General features: G+C 45.3%; 1 protein-coding gene across 1 annotated transcript in view; it reads right to left on the bottom strand.

Annotated features, from left to right (window-relative positions):
* Window positions 1-21,915, bottom strand: part of TSPAN10 (tetraspanin 10) — a 95,405-nt gene that overhangs the window by 15,832 nt on the left and 57,658 nt on the right. The window contains exon 2 of the mRNA XM_078650773.1: window positions 14,991-15,640. Within this exon, the coding sequence (XP_078506899.1) occupies window positions 14,991-15,640 (650 nt within the window). The remainder of the gene's footprint in view (window positions 1-14,990; window positions 15,641-21,915) is intronic.

Here is a 21,915-nt window from a genome sequence, read left to right as displayed (position 1 = left end):
CCTCAGTAATCTGGAGTCGCAGCACACCCGGGACACATTCGGTGTCACTGTGGTGGGCCCGATGATGAAGCATGACACCAACTAGGTTGGTGTGTGAGGGCTTCATGACCAAACCTAACGGTTTGCCCACAGATGTACCTCCTGAGTCTCACTAACACAACCTAGCTAGTCCTATATTGATATTTCTACATATAATCAGGGGACCCGGACTAGCCTACCTAGTCCTCTCTCTCCCTTTTGATTTGCTGATTGTGCTTCTTCTGTCATTGCTTCCAGATATATAATACAAGTGATATTACACCTACAACCAGCCGGGACTATTGGCTTTGTCAATGGTTGTAAGTTGCATAAGATAAATAAGAATCACCTCTGTTTTAGTTGTATATAATATTGAAAATGCTGCAGTTTTTGAGAGCGAGGATGGCAGACTTTCCTAGCTGAGAAAGCAGGTTTGAGCCGGATGTTGGCTCAACATCCGGTGATTTAAAAAAATGAATATATAGAAACAAAAAGTCAGGTACACTCTTGAAATGAATGTCCCTGGCCTTTCGTTTCTACCATGTGCCCATGCAACATACACAGAACGTATGTTTGCTGTTGTTATTGTTATTTGACATTTGTGCGTATATCACCCCCAGGTCTCATAGCGCTGGTACGAGCACAGGTTGAACATAGAAAGGAAAAACTGCGGGGTGGGGGAGGAATTAGAATGATAGGGTTTTGAGGGATCTACAGAGTTTCTTATGGTCTGTTTCCATTCGGAGGTGTATGGCCATTACGTTCCAGATCGTAGGGGCGATTTTGGAGAATGATCTGCCGCCATTCCTGACAGTGCGGGTCTTTGGTGTGGTTAGAAGATGTTTGCTGGCTGATCAGAGGGTTCTTGTTGGCTGATATTTGATTTGTTTCTGTGCAAGATAATGGGGTCCCTTTCTATTTAGAGTTTGTGTACCAGACAGCATATTTTAAAGGTGATCCGCTTTCTGATGGGAAGCCAGTGGAGGGTCATTAGACTGGGGGCAGAGGGCGAGCGGGGGGAGTTTAAGGACCAGTCTGGCCGCTGTGTTCTGTAGGACCTGGAGTCTTGTCAGGTGTGTTTCATTTATGGATGCCAACAGGGCATTGCCGTAGTCCAGGCGGATGATAAATTAATCACTGCACTTGTCACGATTTGCCAGTCACGGGGAAACGAATCCTGTTTTTATCGCCATACCGACGTAGTGAAAACTACAACTCCCATCATGCTCATGGGAGCGTCGCAAGGGGCGCACAGGATGTGCGTATCGAGTCCTCAAAGAGAACGGAGAAGACGAAGCCGGCGCCGATAATTCCGAGGATTCCTGGCGAAAGGTTGGTGTGTAGCGGGACGGAGCGGTAAGGAAGCGAATGCTTCACTCTGTTTGGATTTAGTATTTCGGGTCTCGAACAAACCTTTGGAATCCTGCACGGGAGACCACCCCATGCGCTTTGTACTATATTCCTTCGGCTGGAGGGAAAGAGCTCGGCTGGGTGCGTGTGCAAACGCCCAGCACACATAAACTATTGACTTTTGGGTTCACGGTGTTTAGCATGCATCGGGAAGTACGCAATCTTGGATCACAGCCGGGTGTGAGGTTAACACCTGGCTCTATTGTACTATTGCCTTTGAGTTCGTGGTGTTTGGCGTGCTGCAAAGGGGAAGCAGTACAAACACGAACAGTGTGGTCCAGGGCAGGGAATACAAAGACGTTTGTGTTTCATCCTACAAAGTGTCATCATCCACAGTAACCTGCCTTACAGACAATACAGGTTTCATAAAGGGTTCTTGCAAGTTTGTGAAGAAACGACTTTGTCACGGAGGATATTATTCCTCCTTCCATATTTTGTGCATTTGTTAACGAACCAACGTGGGGGAAGAATCTGGTTTTGGTGTGCTTTATAACACCAGGTCCTTTACATTACTCTTTTCTATTGTTCCATATCCTCCTGTTTTCCTTTACATGTTCCTTATTTCGTACATTTTGCACAGGTAGCAGACTCCAAGCGGGGCATAATCAAAGTGAAATACTCCCCCTTTGAGGAAAGCACTTCTTGTACATTAGGTATGTGGGTTGGTAAGACCTGGGTGATAACTGTTTCATTGAGGAAGGGTTTTGTTCTGCAACGTGTTTGTGCTTTGTTTCCTTATTAGATGGGTGGAGTGCCTGTTACCTCAGCCTTGAGAGTCTACTACTGATTTATGCCCACCTTTCTTTCTTTACAGGTACGATTAGGAATCTGAGGGTATCGCCTGGGTGGTACAGAGCGTGAAAGATTGGGGAACTGGAAAGTCCAAAATAATGGGGGGGGGGTTGTTATCTCATCTAGTTGTTCTTTGTCGTTTCAGGTCTCCCTCCCAGCTGTCCCCTTCCTTTCCCTCCCCGGGTGAACACCCTTAGTGGTCTGTGCATTATCCTTTAGACATTGAGGCGGTTCAGAAGGGGAGGTTATAGGCCTAGCAACACAGCCCGAAGAGGTCGGAAGGCAGAGCCTGACAGCACTAAAGGCATGCGTGAGGAGAGTGGGATCCATTTAAAGATTTTTCTCAGGCTATGCATTAGCCCATAGCATGTGCGCACTACCTGGTTGATTTGATCAGACATTGAAAGATTGTTGTCTATTATCATTCCAAGATTGCAGGCTGCCTTTTTAGGTAAAGGGCAGGTGTCTAAAGTGGTTGGCCACCAGTCATCGGTTCATAATTGTTGAGCCTTACCGAAGAGTAGGATCTCTGTTTTACCAGAGTTAAGTTGGAGGTGGTTGTTCGTCATCCAGTTATTGATGTCTGTCATACATTGTTTAATTTGAGTTTCGTAGAGGTGGGATCTGGTCCAAGGGTGATTAGTAATTAGGTGTTGTCAGCATATGACACGGTATCAGAGCTGTATGCTTTTGATTATTTTAGCTAGGGGAGATAGGTACAAGTTAAAGAGAGTGGGGCTCAGTATGGAACCCTGGGGGATACCCTTGTCTATGGGCTGGCTTCTGGAGGTGAATGCTCCTATTTGGACTTTGGATGTACGGTCTGTGAGGTAGCGCCTGAGCCAGTTCAGCGCTGTGCCCTCGACACCAAGCTCCCACAGGGGGCCCAAGAGGATGCTATGGGAGATCATTCCAAAAGCTGCAGATAGCTCTAGAAGGACCAAGATGGCAGGTTGTCTGGCGAGTCTGATGTTATCAACTGTCTCCAGTAGTGCAGTTTCGGTGCTGTGGACGGACCTGAACCCGGACTGAGAGGGGTCCAGCAAGTTGTTGGTCTCTAGGTGTTCAGATAGTTGATTGTTTACTAGTGCTTCCAGGACTTTCCCAAAGAGAGGTAGGAGGGAAATAGGTCAGTAATTATTGTGTTCCTTGGGATCCGAATGGGGCTTTTTTAAGATGGGTCTCACTATAGCCTTTTTCCAGATGGATGGTACAGTGGACAGAGACAGCGAGTTATTGAATAGTTGGTCAGTCTAGGTGTAAGGGCTTGTCCGATTTTGGATATAATCTGGGCGGAAGCTGGGTCTGTGGGGGAGCCAGATTTAATCCTTGAGAGAGTTGCTAGGACTTCTTCCTCTGTGACAGAGTGGAATTCTCTAAGAAGGTTGAGATGAGGGGGAGAGTTGCCCTGGTTTCTATCTGAAGGAGGGTTCCTGTTGGCTGTGAGAAAGAGCTATGGATGACTTTAATTTTATTCACAAAAAAAACTGAGAAAGAGTCAACCCACTCCTGTGAGGAGGTCTGGGTTGGTTAACAAGAGGGGAGATTGGTAAATTCTTTCAGGATCCTATAGAGCTCTTTTTGCGAGTTGGATGCTCGGTTAATTCTATCCCCTAAGTGTTGTATATGGAGGCATGGTAGAAACCAAAGGCCGCGCATTTCATGATTTAAATGAAATCATGAAATGCATGGCCTTTCATTTCTAAGATGCCTTTGAATACAACAGAAACACACACTTTTGTGTGTATATATTGTATATGGGTGCGTGATAAAAATGAAAGGCCCTGAACACTCATTTTAATTAGAACTAGTTTTGGCCCTATTCATATTCGCTAGCCTGACTGCCTTATGTGAAGGACATCCTGCTTTACTTTGATCAGTCCAGTGTAAATCACCTTACCTTGTATGTAGTTGCCTAGACATTTACTGTACCCTGTCATCTTCTGACCATACAATATTTGTCATTATTGCATTCTGCACTCGCCATTATTTCTACTGAGCTGTGTTACTGTTTTAGAGCTATACTTAAATAAGTATTCAGCAATCAATTTTTCCTCCATCTACATTTATTTCTGATCCTGTAACTTAGGAATTTGATAAAAATGAACTGTCAGGGCCTAGAATATGTCTCAGGAGTCGACCCACAGCTCCTTCGACTGCTGCCAAAAGTCAGTAGCAGCAGCAGTTTTAATTAAAACGAGTGTCCCTGGCCTTTTGTTTCGACCATGCCTCCATATACAACATACACACACAATGTGTGTGTGCATGTGCGTAGGCCTGGTACACTGTGTGTGTGCGTGTGCGTAGGCCTGGTAGAAAATACAGGCTTCGCACACTGTGTGTGTGTGTGTTGTATATGGAGGCATTGTAGAAAATAAAGGAAGGGCATTTGATGATTTCATTTACATGATTTCATTTACAATCATGCAATTTCCCATTGTTGGGGCAAATAACTTATAATTTGATGGTGCATTAGAGGTGTTACCAGCCAGAATTGGAAATTTTAGCCTTATAATTCCAGGCACCCTGCACTGCCCAACTCTTAATTGGGCATTGATATTTGTGTGTAATGTGTTCAGTAATATTTTATTTATTTATGGTTTGTTTTGAGCTGTAAATAATTCTGGCTTAAAATTAAAAGTGTAGGAAATAGGAGGTATTTCGGCAAGACTGGAGGCTCTTACTGTTTTTCTTGAACACCAGATCTATGAATCTCATAAAACCAATGAGGCGATATATAACCAACTTGAAATGAAAAACAACGCAGCACATTGACGTCTATCTGAAGCATGCATGCAGCCAAGGATGCATATTATCTCACTTCTTCAGATGTATGTTCATTGTTCGCTAGCAGTTATTTTGTACTTTGCTAATCTGATATTAAATTATCTTCGTATTTGTTTGAGTTCCTCAGAATAGTCTTGGTAGTTCAGGTGGGTTTGCAGTGTAGCCTGTGGCTTCTGTGCTTGTTGGCTGAGCTCTCTGCACAATATGCTTGGAGCTATTCCTCGCCTTCAGCAGCAAATATGCTCCTTGCTGCCCGGTAGCAACGGTGCTGTTTAGCTGGGGTAGTCCCCTCACTCCTTGCCACTCGCACACTGCTTCCAGTGCTTTATAATGTAAATGAAATCATGAATTGTGCAAATCATGAGATTTCATCTCTACTGTGCATCCTGCTCAGCGTTACACGCTTTCCATACCTTCCTGCTGCACATCAGCAATACACCTGTATGCCTCCCAAACCTCTCTAGGATTCATAAAGGGGGTGGTGATGGACAGAGTATCTGAATTAAGCAGAACACTCCTACCCAGTCAAAAGATCAGGGCTTGACCCATCACCGTTTTTTAGCTCACTGCACCATCCCAGCTCAGAACCTGGCTACATGCAAATTAGTCTGACCCTGGCCCAGGGACAGACTAATTTGCATGTAGCCAGGTTCTGAACTGGGATGGTGCAGTGAGCTAAAAAACGGTGATGGATCAAGCCCTGATCTTTTGACTGGGTAGGAGTGTTCTGCTTAATTCAGATGCTCTGTCCATCACCACCCCCTTTATGAATCGTTTTGGCCACTATAGGAGTGGAAGGGTTTGCTCAGACATGAGTCCCTTGCTCACTGCACCATCAGGATTCAAGCAAGCCGGGCCGAAGACGGCTGTAATGCCAGAAACCGGTCCCCGGAAGCTTGTTTCCTTTCCAGTAAAGAATTGGCTTGGTAGTTTGGTCTGCCCTGTTCCCATGATGCACTGGGCCAGGGACAGACTAATTTGCATGTAGCCAGGTTCTGAACTGGGATGGTGCAGTGAGCTAAAAAACGGTGATGGATCAAGCCGTGATCTTTTGACTGGGTAGGAGTGTTCTGCTTAATTCAGATGCTCTGTCCATCACCACCCCCTTTATGAATCGCTTTGGCCACTATAGGAGTGGAAGGGTATGCTCAGACATGAGTCCCTTGCTCACTGCACCATCAGGATTCAAGCAAGCCGGGCCGAAGACGGCTGTAATGCCAGAAACCGGTCCCCGGAAGCTTGTTTCCTTTCCAGTAAAGAATTGGCTTGGTAGTTTGGTCTGCCCTGTTCCCATGATGCACTGGGCCAGGGACAGACTAATTTGCATGTAGCCAGGTTCTGAACTGGGATGGTGCAGTGAGTTAAAAAACGGTGATGGATGAAGCCCTGATCTTTTGACTGGGTAGGAGTGTTCTGCTCAATTCAGATGCTCTGTCCATCACCACCCCCTTTATTAATCGTTTTGGCCACTATAGGAGTGTAAGGGTATGCTCAGACATGATTCCCTTGCTCACTGCACCATCAGGATTCAAGCAAGCCGGGCCGAAGACGGCTGTAATGCCAGAAACCGGTCCCCGGAAGCTTGTTTCCTTTCCAGTAAAGAATTGGCTTGGTAGTTTGGTCTGCCCTGTTCCCATGATGCACTGGGCCAGGGACAGACTAATTTGCATGTAGCCAGGTTCTGAACTGGGATGGTGCAGTGAGCTAAAAAACGGTGATGGATCAAGCCCGGATCTTTTGACTGGGTAGGAGTGTTCTGCTTAATTCAGATGCTCTGTCCATCACCACCCCCTTTATGAATCGTTTTGGCCACTATAGGAGTGGAAGGGTATGCTCAGACATGAGTCCCTTGCTCACTGCACCATCAGGATTCAAGCAAGCCGGGCCGAAGACGGCTGTAATGCCAGAAACCGGTCCCCGGAAGCTTGTTTCCTTTCCAGTAAAGAATTGGGTTTGTAGTTTGGTCTGCCCTGTTCCCATGATGCACTGGGCCAGGGTCAGACTAATTTGCATGTAGCCAGGTTCTGAGCTGGGATGGTGCAGTGAGCTAAAAAAAGGTGATGGATCAAGCCCTGATCTTTTGACTGGGTAGGAGTGTTCTGCTTAATTCAGATGCTCTGTCCATCACCACCCCCTTTATGAATCCCAAACCTCTCTAGACACTGTCTGAACCTTCACTACCACTTCCACTGCACAGTATAGCTCTCTCTCTTTCACACACACACTTGCTACGCCTTCCTGATCCACATTTCTGGTCTCCCTCCCATCCAGTCCTCTCAGGGAATTGTTCCCTGTATACTGTTTTGGATATCTGGTTATTTATTTTGGAAATACTTAACATACGAGTGTGCTATGTATACGCAGATTTTCAGCACATATTCAGTGGTAGCAGGAGCCTTTTAAGGGGGCAGGTAGCCTTATGTCTGTGTGCGAGAGTACATTTTTCTGAGGTTGGCACAACAGTGAGACTAATAGGAAGTGCACAGTTGGATTCTGAAAATAAATTCAGGTTGCGCTAGGAGGCCAGGGTAGAGGGAGAGATCCATCTGGGTGGGAAAGGTGGCCTTTCAAAGACAATAAGCACCTCTAATGATCTGAAGCAGAGGCGCTTGTAGAGAAGCGTTCTAGTGGTTGCACGTCGCGTGATGACGCGACGTGCTAGCGGCTATTTTGGGGCTGCGCGCGCAGCTTGCAGAGAGAGCGTGAAAGCTGGAGGACGAGCACATCGGCTCGGCGCTCCGAATGCTGTATCGCTTAAATAAATATAGCGTACCTCCACAACACGGTTTCCTGTGGTCATTAATGCAACCCTGCAACATTACAATGGCCACGAGGGTTTGGGATTAGCAGAAAGACCATGTGAAAACACGGGGAAGTCAGCACAGAACACAGGAGACAGAAGTAATCGCCCTGCTGACCCAGCCCCATGGACAACAACCACGCGGAGGCTCGCAAGTAAGAAACCAAATAGGCAAACAGCATCAAGGAGCCCACAGTGCCCCCGCTTTACCCAGCCCATGCGCAGCAAGAAAAAAATATATATATATTAGGAAGCGCGCAGCAGGCCAGGACAACCAGAGGCCCAACGAACAAGCCACATAGCTTGTCAGAGCTGGCTACCTCCGGGAAGAGTGAAGGGGCAGCCACCGGAAGTCCCCAGTCGCATAAGGAGAAACGAGAAAGAGACAGCGCCCCAGGCAGTCCTAACAGTTACAGTGGGACGCCACCCACAGAACAGCGGGAAAGGATGTGTGCACAGGCGGCATCCGCGTCAGCTCCAGTACAATTCTTACCCAAACCGGGGGAACCCCTCATGAAGTGGGAAGATTGGAGATACTATATTGACAATTTCATAGAAGTGCTTGAAGATGAAAATGATGAAAAATTCACCAGTAAGAGAAAGAAGCGGATTCTGTTACATATTCTAGGCCCAGGGGGGCTCAGAATCTTCAAGAACCTGGTGCCAAAACAGCGAGGGAGCACAGATGATGATGTGTATGCACACGCTATCGACGACCTAAATGATCACTATAAACCAGCGGTGTGTGTGTCAATTGACAGGTATAATTTCCAACAAACGACCAGGGGAATCAGTGGAAGAGTACGTGGCGGCGCTGAGAAAATTGGCAGCCACGTGCAAATATGACACGTTCCAAGATGAATTCATCAAGGATCAGATCGTGATGCATACCACGAGCACCGCTGTGCAGGATAAGCTGTGGGCGAGCGGCGACGTCACGCTGTAGGAGGTGATGGTGATAGTAAAGAGGGCAGAATTGGCGCGAAGGTGCGCAGAGGCGGCGAATAGATAAACAATGGCCAGCCCGATGGTCAATAGGGTGGAAGATGAAGAGCCTCGCAAGTACTACAGAAACAAGGGATCCTCGTTGAAAGGACCGCACAAGTGGCAAGGCAACCCAAGACCCCCGGAGAAACAGACGGGTAACAAGAAGAACGCCTGCTACAGATGCGGGAGCTGGTCTCACGAAGCGCATGACCGGAAGTGCCCGGCCTTCCGAGCCAAATGTATGTACTGCGGAATCGTAGGGCACTACGAAAAAGGTGTGCCGCAGGAAGTTATCCAGGAATGTGGTGAAATATATTGAGCAAGATCAAGAGGACCGAGAGGAGGACGCAGACGAAGATGTTGACACCGTACTGTGCATTTACGATCAAGTACTAAGTGTAGACAACAAAAGGTCAACCAAGCCGGTTCTGGACATGACGATCGGAGGAGTGCCAATAAGCATAGTGGCAGACACAGGGTTGCCCTACACCATAGTCCAGAGAGCAGTCCGGAACAAACATTCAAGCCACACCTGGGCCCAGACATGGAACGACTGGACATCCGGCCAGTCACGTACAATGGGGATCGCATACCCATGTTAGGATTCAGGCCACTGAAGTTTGAATTCAGGGGACGCAGCGCACATTGCAAACTGTACATATCAGAAAAGGGACCATCTGTATTGGGGTGGCTAGACCAGGGCGACCTGGGCATCAAGTTGGATCCAGGTGGAAAGGAACAGATACTGCTAACAGAGCCGGAGGCGTGGCCAGACCTAGACAGGTGGAAAAGAGATTTCCCCAAAGTATTTGGAGGCACAGTAGGAAAACTAGAAAAATGTGCCCACAAGATAGTCCTCAAGGAGGAAGCTGTGCCAGTATCCCACAAGGTGAGGAATATACCACTAGCAGTGCGAGAGGCAGCGCAAGAAGAACTGCAAGAGCTAGAAAAGAAGGGGGATCATTGAACCCATCACGTGCGCGGAATGGTTGGCGCCATTGGTAGTTGTCATGAAGCCCAGTGGGAAGGTCAGGCTATGTGTTGACCTGCGAGAATTGAATACAAATATTGTCGTGGAAAAGTTCCCCTTGCCAAGGATTGAAGAGATGCTAGCCAAAACACGTGGAATCAAGTGGTACTCTACCATAGACTTGACCTCAGCATATCACCAAATTGCCTTACACCCGGAGAGCAGACGGTTGACGTCGTTCATCACTCCCTTCGGGTGCTACCAATTCAAGCGCATGCCGTTCGGCCTCGCATCGGCGGCGGCGGTGTTCCAAAAAGTAATGCACCAGTTGTTTAAGAACATGGATGGCATCCAGTATTTCCAGGATGACATTCTGGTGATGGGTCGAGACAAGTTAGACCACGACGCGAAGCTAAACATGGTACTGAAAGTCTTGGAGTCTAAAGGACTCACGGCAGAGTGGGCAAAGTGCCGGCTGGGCATGGAATCGGTGACCTACCTCGGGCATGAGATCGGGGTGCAGGGCATCACGCCAAAGACCGAAAATGTGAAAGCAATCTGCGGAGTGCCACCACCTACCAGTAAAGAGGAAGTGAGGTCATTTCTTGGAATGGCCGAATACTATAGTAAGTTCATCCAGCATTTCGCGACAAAGACACACCACCTGAGGAAGCTGATGAGAGAGCTCGGCGTTTTGCTGGACAGAGGAGGCACAAAGAGAATTCGAGGTCATCAAACAAGACGTGGTGAGATCCATACCGCTCAAAGGTTATGACCCTCAAGGCAGAACAATACTTACGACGGACGCCAGCGACAAAGGGTTGGGCGCGGTCTTGATGCAAGATCATGGCCAAGGAGTGACGGAAACCCTTAGCTTTGCCTCACGCACGTTGAACAACACAGAAAGAAAATATAGTGTCATCGAAAAGGAAATGCTAGCGGTCGTATGGGCGACTACAAGGTTCAGACAATTCCTGTGGGGCACACGATTCCAATTAAGAATGGACCACAAACCTTTGGTCAAGGTACTAACGTCCAGTGGACATGCGAGCGCTACGCCCAGGATTTCAAAGATGACATTAAAACTACTGGAATTTAGATATGACGTTGAGTACATTCCGGGCAGCAGGAACAGAGTGGCAGACTACTTAAGCAGAGCGGGGGCCATAGAGCCGGAAGAGACAGACCAAGTGGGAGAAGAAGGAATGGTGGCCCTCATGGATGATCAAGAAAGGGTTATCAGTAACCAAGAATGGAGCGAGGCCTACAGGGAGGACGTCACCTTGCAGGAGGTGACGACACACATCATGAAGGGATGGCCCAACAAAAGACACATTAAGGAGGAGTTGAGGCCGTATTATGAAGTCAGAGAGGAACTATCAGTAGGTGATCAAGGAGTTTTCGTTTACAGAGGAGACAAGGTCATCCCTCCAACAGGCATAATTCACGATCTACTAACCATACTCCACGAAGGCCATCTGGGGATAGGAAAAATGAAGTCGCGTACCAAGCAAAACTACTGGTGGCCAGGCATGGACCTACGGGCTGAAAGGCATGTGAGGGAATGCCTGCAATGCCAGGGAGCGGACAAAACACTAAAACCCCTGAGACCGGCGTTGGGGAAATTTGACCCCCCACAGAACCCGTGGGAAGACCTGTCCATAGACATTTTGGGCCCAATCCTATATGGACAAGGAGTTCAAAGGTACATATGTGTACTCATCGACAGATACTCGAAGTGGCCCGAGTTGATAGTGGAGGAGAACATGGACACAGAAACAATTTTGAAATTCTTGACCGACACGTTTGTGAGAGAAGGCATCCCGAAAACCATTTTGAGTGACAATGGCCCCCAATTTACATCTGACAAGTGGAGCAGTTTCATGGAAAGAAATGGCATTCTCTCCAAACACACTTCGATATATCACCCTGCAGGAAATGGGTTGGTGGAACGTTTCAACCGGGTGGTGATGGGGTCAGTTCAAGCTGCGATATCATACAACAAAGTCTGGGAAAAGGAAATATGGCACATGGTGTGGGCGTACCGCATCACCCCCACCGGAACGGGATACAGTCCCTTTCAGATATTGAGGGGCCGAGAACCCTTCACAAAGGACAACAGAGCATGGAAGGAGAAAACCATAACGAGTAAGTGGTCTCCTGCAGTGGTCCAGGCAAACTTGAAGAAGGCACAGGAAATATATACCAAACACTACAACAGGCGTAGGAACGTGAAGGACACTGGAGTAGAAGAAGGTGAATGGGTGCGAGTTAAGCTGGCGACGTTGCAAAGGAAGGGGGACAGCAAGTACAGCAAACATTTGCAAGTCAAAGAGGTGTACGATAGAGCAGCCTTGTTGAGTGATGGAAATGTATGGTCTCAGGACCGCATGGCAAGATGCAACAAAATACTACAGTGGAGTCCAGCAGGTTCGGAGTTAGGAGATGGGGAAGAACCCGACACAGAACAGGAACGAACTGATGAAGACATGGACTCGTGTAAGAGAGAAATGAGTGAAGAACTAGGCAACAACAACAGCCAGGGAGCAGCGAAGGGAACGAGCATGAAGAGGACAGTGGAGAGTGCAACTGCGCCGAGCAATGCCGGTGGCGATGCAGGGACCCAAGAGAGGGAGATCACGCCGGCCCCGGTGAGATATACCGGAGTGGCAGGACAGTGATGAGACCATCCCGGTTTCAAGACTTTGATATGAGCGACGGACTGTAAGTTACAAAAGTTTCATTGTTTGGGAAAAAAGGGAGATATGTAGAGAAGCGTTCTAGTGGTTGCACGTCGCGTGATGACGCGACGTGCTAGCAGCCATTTTGGGGCTGCGCGCGCAGCTTGCAGAGAGAGCGCGAAAGCTGGAGGACGAGCACATCGGCCCGGCGCTCCTAATGCTGTATCGCTTAAATAAATATAGCGTACCTCCACAACACGGTTTCCTGTGGTCATTAATGCAACCCTGCAACATTACAGCGCTTGCTTGTTCTGCAGTCTTTCTCCTCTTATATTGTAAATATTCGAGTGAATAAATATAGAAATCAGAAGATTCCTTTCTTACGTCCATATACACATTTCTACAGATGCTTTCCTACACCGGCGCTCGTGTATTACTGGAGCAAACATGGATTGGTTTGCAATGAGTAATAAACAAACCCTAGTCGCATTCTCACGTCTTGAAATTCTTATGGAAAAACTAAGGTCATTGTTTGATGTAAAAGCAAAACGGGGGTGCGCTCATAAGGACGTTTGAGTCCCGAAGAACTGAAAATTACTATTCCCACTTCAGAGAGTGCAACAGTAGGGAAAGTAAATACTTCATATATTATTTAAAAAATATGAATTAATATCTATAAAAAATGAATTACAAGTAATTACCAATTTAATATAATATAATAATTAATCAATTAAAATTACAAATTAAAATGAATTATTACAATTAGTTACCTATTAATACAAATTAATTACAAATTAACAATTAATTAAATATTAATTAACTATTAATTCAAATTAAATACAATTAAATAAATAGAATTATTTAATTAATTATAAATAAATTACTTCCCACCCTATTCACCTATAAACCCACAACCCGCTACAGAAAATAAGTTAGTAAAATTAACATAATTAGCAATAAATCAATTAAATAAAATTAATTGGCAATTAAATTTGAATTAATTACCCATAAAAAATTTATTAACAATTAATTCTAAAAAATACCAATAAATAATTTTACATATTTAATTATAAATAAATTACTTCCCACCCAATTCCCATATAAACCCACAACCCGCTACAGAAAATAAATTAGTAAAATTTACATAATTAGCAATTAATCAATTAATTAAAATTAATTGCCAATTAAATTTTTATTAATTACCAAATATAAATTAATTAACAATTAATTAAAAATGAATACCAATAAATAAATTTACATATTTAATTAATTATAATTAAATTACTTCCCACCCTATTCCCCTATAAACCCACAACCCGCTACAGAATTAAATTACATAAAAATTAAAAAAACAAAATTCATTAATTAAAATAAATTAGAACATAAATACACACTTTTCACACATATAATAACATAAAAAACACTATAATAAATTCGATATTATAAAAAAATCGATAATTTTAATAACCTATATTATATACTTCGATATTTTAACTTTCTATATTTTTATCATTCGATATTACATTACTTACCTTAAAAACTATATTTTTGATGTCTATATTCTGTCCATTCGATATTTTGTCCATTCTATATTTTAAACTCGATATTATGTCCATTCGATATTTTCTACTCGATATTTTGACTGTTTACCGGCATGTAAATCTCACCTAGATAGCTCATTAAAGCTTGCCATGTTTGGAAGAAATCAATATTGCTTCACAGCTGGATGACACCTATCACATTGAAATAAGAAAGCATAACCTAGAAGTTGATAAAAACAGGTACATTTTATCTAAATTGATTGACTGTGTGCTTTTTTGTGGCGCTTTGAATTGATATTACGTGGTCAGGATGAGCAGGAAGGTTCAGAAAAAGGAATCTTTAGAGGCCTAGTTGATTTTGCGACGAAAACGGGTGTGGTCATGACGAGCTCAGCTCGTCATGAGCACCTGAGAGGTATATGCCATGACGAGCTGAGCTCGTCATGAGCATGGAAGTGGTTAGTAGATTAGATTTAGCCTCCTGTAAAGGAAAGTGCAATATTGTTTTCTTCGATTTTGAAACTCTTCCATTAAATATATAAGTAATCTCATATATACTGTAGGTAAATGTACAATGCTGCAACTTGCCAGCTCACACATAGGACCTGATTAACAAAAGTCCTCTACACCCCAGACAGAGTGACATTCTCATTGTGGAGATTCCACCCCGAACGCGGAGACTCTCCCACAACTGCGGACCTTAGCAATGAGTGCGCAGGCCCTCTTTGAATCAGGCCACAAGATTTTTGTACTTTTCATTATATGACTCTCCCGGTGAGATCACCATGGTTGTGGACTTACCAGATGGATATTACCTGTAAAAATATTTAGTACTGTTTTAGTTCCACCATGCGCTTTAAGTAACTGAATGCAATTGCTATAAGATGTTTAAATAAGGTAATTAAAGTATGACGTGCCTAGACGTCATAACAATTGTAGTGTGTCCCATGCAATGACAATGGACTCCATGCCTCAGACATGGTGAAAGCAGTGTTTATACTCACGGATTGAGTTTCCAGTCTTGGTAAGACTCCACTCCACAGCACTCCAATCCCATTTGGATTTCGTCCATGATAAATTTCATATCTGCATCGTCTTGGTAGCGAGTAATAGCCAGCTGCATGAAGCCGCCCAGAGATTTGCCTATTTGAGCGCTCAGTGTATAAAGTACTATCCCAGATAAAACCTGCAGAACCACAAAGACTACAACAGCAATGGTGAAAAACTTTAGCAGACAGGCATTCTCCCGGAGTGCCCCCATACTGCCAGCAACAGAGACCACAGTCATCACAAAGCCCAACAGGACAACGAACAGCATGGGGTCACTGCCCAGGTGCTGGATCCTCTCCCATATGAGAGATTCCTTGTCGATGAGCCCCCAGATGCCTACGCCCAAGGTCAACAGACCCAACACAGAGAACCCAAAGTTGGAGAAGAAGAGGATGTACTTGGCACAGCAGCTTTCTGGATTGCATGCATTCAGCTGCTGCGGCTGAGGATCAAGTAGGTGCTGCTTTTCCAAACTGGGGTCCGAATCACCATAATCAGTCGAGTATCTCTCATCTTCCGATGCAGCCTGAATGTTCACAGTCTTCAAATCTTTACTGGAACCATGCTCAACACCTTTACCAGAAAAGTGTGATGTTCTAGACTCCTGAATCAGTAAAAAAACAAAAACACAAAGAACACGTTTTTACAAACATGTGAATGCTATGGTATTTAAATAGCACCGAATACTTGTGAACAGCAGGTTTCTATGCTCCCACAATGTTTGAAGAGGAAGCAGAAGCAAGAGGAAGAAAGAGGAGAGTGGAGGAAGGAGACTGGAAAGATGCAGGAGAGGAGGATAGGATTTGAAACAGTGAAAGAGAAGATGTTTAAGAAGGTATGAAAGAGAAAGAGATACTCTTGTGAGTTCTATCAACAATTCAGCCTGTACTTAATTCATGTAAAATGTCCTAAGATAGCCACCTCTCTCCATGTTTTCAAGGACACTGTTAGAAATTGGGTTACTGGTTGACTGGGGTGGGAGCCCCGATCAAGCGGCAACCAAAATCCTAGTCAGTATAAGACACAAGCAACTCCAAATTAACCTGTGCTCAACCCCCTGGTAGCTTGGCACAGAGCAGTCAGGCTTAACTTAGAGGCAATGTGTAAAGTATTTTTGCAACACTTCAAACATTAAAGCACCACACAAAAAGATCCCACACTAGGTTAGAAAACATAAACAACATTTACTAAACAAAAGGCCAAAATTACAAAAATTAAAATCAGTACAACCGGAGTTATGAATTTTGAAAGAATAAAGCAAAAAATCGTGCCTAAAAACATAAATCACCAACCGCAGCTATCTGGTCAAGCTGGACCAGGTTAAAGTCAAAAGTTCAGGCCAACTGTGATCGAGCGCAGACCGGATACAGCCCCAGATTAGCACTGTTGAAGGCTCACCTTCTCAAGTTTTGCGCCAAGAGTCACATTCACATTGGAGAGGGCCGTGAGGGGCAAGGAAAGCATCACAGGCTGTGGTCAGTGTGGTGTGAAGAGCAGGCTGGGTGTAGCGGACAGACGGGCTGGAACCTCGCGCCGGCGGTCTTCCACAGGTGAGCGATGCTTGCTGTACGAAGTGACGGACTGGTGGCAGTTTGCGCTGATTTTTTATGCAAGCAGCGCAGTTCCGATGCAAATGAGCATGGTCGAGAAGAGCCTAAGCTCTTGATTTAAAAAGCCTGTGAGCCACTCCAAGGTTCCAGAACCTGAAAGCCACCACTTGGGAGCCAGGAACTTGCTGCAGCTGGGTCCAGGAGCTGGTTGGAGAGCCTTTTATTGTGCCTGAGGCTCAGATCCGGAGGCCAGCAGATTAGCCACTTGAGTCACTCTAGGGTCCTGGGATTCAAGATGAAGTTGCAGGTCCAATTCTTCTTCCCCAGGTAAGAGGGCAGCAGGCAGTTGGTCAGCAAAGCAGGGCAGCAGTTCCTTTAGAGCAGCATTCCATCCGAGTGGCAGTCCTTGTAGTAGCACAGCATTCCTTCCTGGCAGAGTATCCATAAGTTCAGAAGTGTTCTGAAGAGTTAATGTCGGAAGTCCTTCTTTTATATACAGATGTCCCTTTGAAGTGGGTGGAAGCTTCTAGAGGCACGCCTTTGAAGGGCACCAATACCTTGCTATCCCTGCCTAGGCTCCAGACTAACTACAGGGGGTATGCATAGCCCATTCAAGTGTAAGTGGGGCTGTGCCCAGCTCCTCCCATCCTGCCAGTGATGGCCTATTCAGTCACACCTAAGCTATGTAGTGCCACTTTACTAGGGACTTATAAGTGAATTAAATACCCAGTTGGGTATAAGCAAATGTTACCATGTATTGTGCAGAGGGCACAAGGACTTTTGAACTGGTTAGCAGTGGTAAAATGCACAGAGTCCTGAAGCCAGCAAAACGAATATAGCAAAAAGTAGGCCGAAAAAGATAACATGTTTGGGGATGACTCAGCAGAAAGTTCCAGGTCTAACAGACATTATTTCAGGTCCTGGAGTTTTATTTGCCAACTGAAATATTCTTGTTATTGTATTTGTGATTTGATTTCCTTGCGCTAATTAGAATGGCACACCTGATTACTACGATTTGTAAGTCCTACAGCTAGAAACGATGTCCACAGTGGTCAAAGTAGGGCAGCTGTATAAATTTACTTTGAGTGTGTTTTATTCTTTTTGAATTCTTTTTGAATTGCAACCCGTTATTTCAGTGTGCAATCAGTATGCTATGGTGCATTTATTTAAATCTGAAACCCAGTCAGGGAGCCAAAAACGTGATATTGGTTGGCTCTGTGATCAAAATGACCATGGTAGGTTCAAGAAGGCCAACCCCATACAAAGGGCCAGATGTAGGAGACCAAATACCGGTCGGTAACGGTCGGTAACGGCCGATTTCGGCCGTTACCGACCGGTATTTGAGTTTTGTAATGTAGGGGGCCTTTGATTTACAGAATCGGTAAATTTACCGCTTCGGTAAATTTACAGAATCTGTAAAATACCGAATCGGCACATTTACCGAATCTGTAAATCAATATGTAGGTGGCACAGTAAACATTGCCACAGGCCCCTAAGAATTCGCTATTTAACATGTAATACTATTGCATGGTAAATAACGAATTCCTGTGTACTTGCACATCTGTGCATGTACACCTGTGCACGTACACCTGTGCCATGTGGCACACAGACATGCCCTAAGGGCATGTATGTGTGTCACATGGCACACAAGCCAGACATAGGGGTGCAACAGGGTGTCAAAGTGACACCCTGTCCTACCGATTCGGTATTTGTTACCGAATAATTACCTACATCAGATTTACCGATTCATGAATACCGAATCGGTAAAATTCGGTATTTATGAATCGGTAAATCTGATTTACCTACATCTAGCCCTAAATTCCAATATGTCCATGTAAGATAAATGTACATAAAATAAATATGAATGGAACTATTTGCCTTAGCTCCTGGTTATCCTACGAATCTGCCAAAGCAGGCTGGACCCTTGCCATCTATGCTGAACACCTTGTTTTTGATGTTCGGAGACTCTTTCTAGCCTTCGAGATTCATCCTTTTCTCACCCATTGATCATGAAAGGTTCCATAGTTCTGTCTGCTGAATCTCTTGCAATATGTTGGAGAACACACAAGCTCCACTTATCTCTTTATGTGTTTGTGCATGGAAATCTTGCTTTTTAATCTTCATTTCTGGAAAGCATTTTTCCATTTAACCAGCTTACCAGCAGGACAATGGTGCCCTGAGCCACCGATCTGACCACACCTTTTGAGTGACAGAGATAGCTCTATGTGTTTTGTGACAGAAAGGTACATGAATGAAAAGCAGCAAATGCACATTCATTAAAAACTGCAAGATGGTTCAGGAAAAAAGTTAATTTTCTCTCACTGATGCAGGCAATGATTTGACGTTTTTGCGCTATAATTTATGACGTAAAAAATCTGTCCAATCCCATGGAACAGACATAAACAGCAAGGGAAGAGAATGTACTCTCTGGTATGCATTTTGTACGAGTTTAAAAAACATTCCCTCTTGTAAATAAAGGTTTCTGTTGTTACTAAATAGGGGCATATTTATTACGTGGTTTAACACCTAGTGTAATTAAAAGTCAAGATAAGTCACGTTTGTTAGGGTACGTTACTAAATATTGATGCCTGAAATAATTGCATGTCCTGGCAATACCATTTGATCACTGGCCAAGTCTGCATCTTCTCCTTGAAGCCCTCATCGTATCTCACCCAAGTGTCCCCCGGGTAATTTTGCTGGGCGTCATGCACTTTCTGTTCACACAAAATGAGTGCTGCCACATTCTGTGGGAATTTTTCAATGAACACACATGCCAGGGTCCTAAACGTCCTCAGCCAATTCTCCAGGGAGCTTTCTACCCTGGGTTTACGTCTGTCTCTCCTGTCATCGTCTTTTTTGTCCTGTGCTGTCAGGTCTATGCCTGTTTGGCGCACTTTTAGCAACGAAAAAATATCTATCAATTCCTTTCTCCAGATCCTCTCCTTCACTGCCAGAGGGATAGGGTTGGCTGGTCCCAGGAGTTTTGTGGTTGTCGGGGGGTCCCCCGGGGGGAGGGGGGAGGGGGGGGCATACGCATTCACTGCCAGGTTTACCCTTGTGGGTCTGGGCCTTCGCCCACTCCCCCTGTGCCTGTGCTGGTGTCTCAGGGAACTGCCCCCCCTTGTGTTGAGTTCTTGGGCCCTGTTTTATTGGCTGGGTTAGGCTTTTGGGGGTTCTCCTGAACTTTGCCTATCGCTCTCTTCAGTTCCCCCCCTGTCTTTGCTCTGCTGTCAGGACCCTGGTTTGTCTCATTTTCTCGGGGTCTTCATTTCTTCTCTATCAGAGGGGGTTTTGCGTGACTTCTCTGGACCCCACGCTCGTTATTTAACCCCCCCCAGCTGCTAGTAAACTCGTCCCCAGATTGGGGGCGTCCTAGCTTGCCCTGGGGCGACCAATCCTGGTAGCCCCTTTTTCGTGCTCTTTGCGACACGGAAGGGGGGACATGTTTCCCGCCCTGGGTGGCCTTAGTCCTGGGCCCCCAATGGGTCCGGCTTCGCCTTCCCCGGCCCAGGTTCCAACTCAGGCCTACTGTAAGTAAAAACTGAAAGACAAGGACTTTCATTTCTTTCAATGGAAGCAGACACCTTCTGTCTAATAAAAATATAGTGAGAGGAAGCTGTGAAGCCAGGGGGAATAAACTGATCACCCCTGATGTCAGAAGGATAGTGGCTTTACAGCCAAGGCAGAGGAGGAGAAAAAAGGGCTGCATTTTCAAGTTGAAGTGCACTAGACAGCAAGTACAGCTACCTAGCAAAATGGTCATCCCTCTATCTCTTTTACTTCATTTTTGGTTTTTCATTTAGTGCCTTTAAAAAAAGGCATAGTATTTTGTTTTTAAAAAGGTTTCTCTTGGTGGTTGGCACCAATCGGGGTGGCGGGTGGGGCAGGGGTGAATGGGGGATGTAAAAAAATAAAATAAATAATAACTAACCTTATCGCCGCCGCATCTCTCCTCCAAGTCAGGACTCCGCCTGCGCAGAACAGGAACCCGGAAGCACCCAGGCTCCCCTGACCAATCACAAGGCTGCAATGCAGCATTGTGAGTGGTCTAAGCGCTGTGGTTCAGCGCTCAGATGGGGACTGAGGGCCTGGGCATGTTCTCCACGCAGAGGGCCAGCCAAACAGTCATTGCGCACTTGGAGTGGGGAAAGCACTCCTACCCTGCTCTCAGAGCAGAGCAGCCCCGCCCACAAAGCAGCACGAAAACATAAAATGATAATAACTTTGTTATTATCATTTTATGTTTCCTTTATTTACCCTGCATAAAAATAGTGGGGCGACTGTAGAAATGAAGAAGAGGCGGATGGGTAGGTTCATTATTCCATATCAGCCCCACACCAGTGTGCGGTTCACAGGTAAGGATGAGAATGACGTTAGAAACTGTTGACAAAAGGGGAGGTTGAGGAGTGGAATGTAGATTGTTGGGGAAGTAATGGGAGCTATAGTAATGACACTGGGTGCTCTCACGCAGGAGAGTCTGTGGATAGATGCTGTCACGCACTAAGCTTAGCGTGTGACAATGACAGTGAATACAACAATCTTCCTCTCTTGAATGTTTAATAACAGTGCACTTACTCACAAACACAATCCTCAAATCGTCTGGGTTTGTTGATGGTTATACCAAACCTTCCTCTGGGACCGTGACTGCCTGATACAACCTCAGTATCAGAATGAGGATCATCAATGGTTCTACCAAACCTTCCCCTGAGACCATGATTGTCAAAACTGACTTCGGTATCAAGGATGTGAATCTCCATCATCACTCTGACAGAGCATTGGAGAGTGAGGAATGACATCATACTGGTCCGGAGTGTGACAATCAGTGGATTCAGCGGTGGGTGGAGGGCCACTATCCTGAACATCTTCATTTCTAGAACACATACTATTATTAAAATACATGGAACTGTGTCCCCTTTCAGGTTCATCGTAATCAACCCACAATTCTTTATTAGTACTGTTGGGCTGGTGTTGATTTGACCAATCTTTGTTAGCACTATAGGGCTGGCGTTGACTTGACTACAACCTATTCATATACCAGACTTTGCCATCACTGAGTCTGGCTGCATTGTTGTAGAGTTTGTTGATGCGAAGGGGAGCGGCGCATCTGCTTTCTCATTTCCTGACTTTCTTTTCAAGGCGAACCTTGACCAGATCACCAATCTTGAACAAATGTTCTTTGACACCATGTTTGGAGTCGTACCAATTTTTATAGCACTTTTGTGCCCTCTGTGTTATGTTTCTGATGGTTTCTGGTGACCACCCTATCTGTTTGGATGCAGGCATCCAACCTAAATCACTGCTCAGGGTTGGTCTACTCCTCATGAGGACA

Source organism: Lissotriton helveticus, chromosome 7 (assembly GCF_964261635.1).
Source record: "Lissotriton helveticus chromosome 7, aLisHel1.1, whole genome shotgun sequence".
Classification (NCBI taxonomy): domain Eukaryota; kingdom Metazoa; phylum Chordata; class Amphibia; order Caudata; family Salamandridae; genus Lissotriton; species Lissotriton helveticus.
Note: the sequence above shows the minus strand (reverse complement) of the source record. Positions and strands in the feature narration are given on the sequence as shown.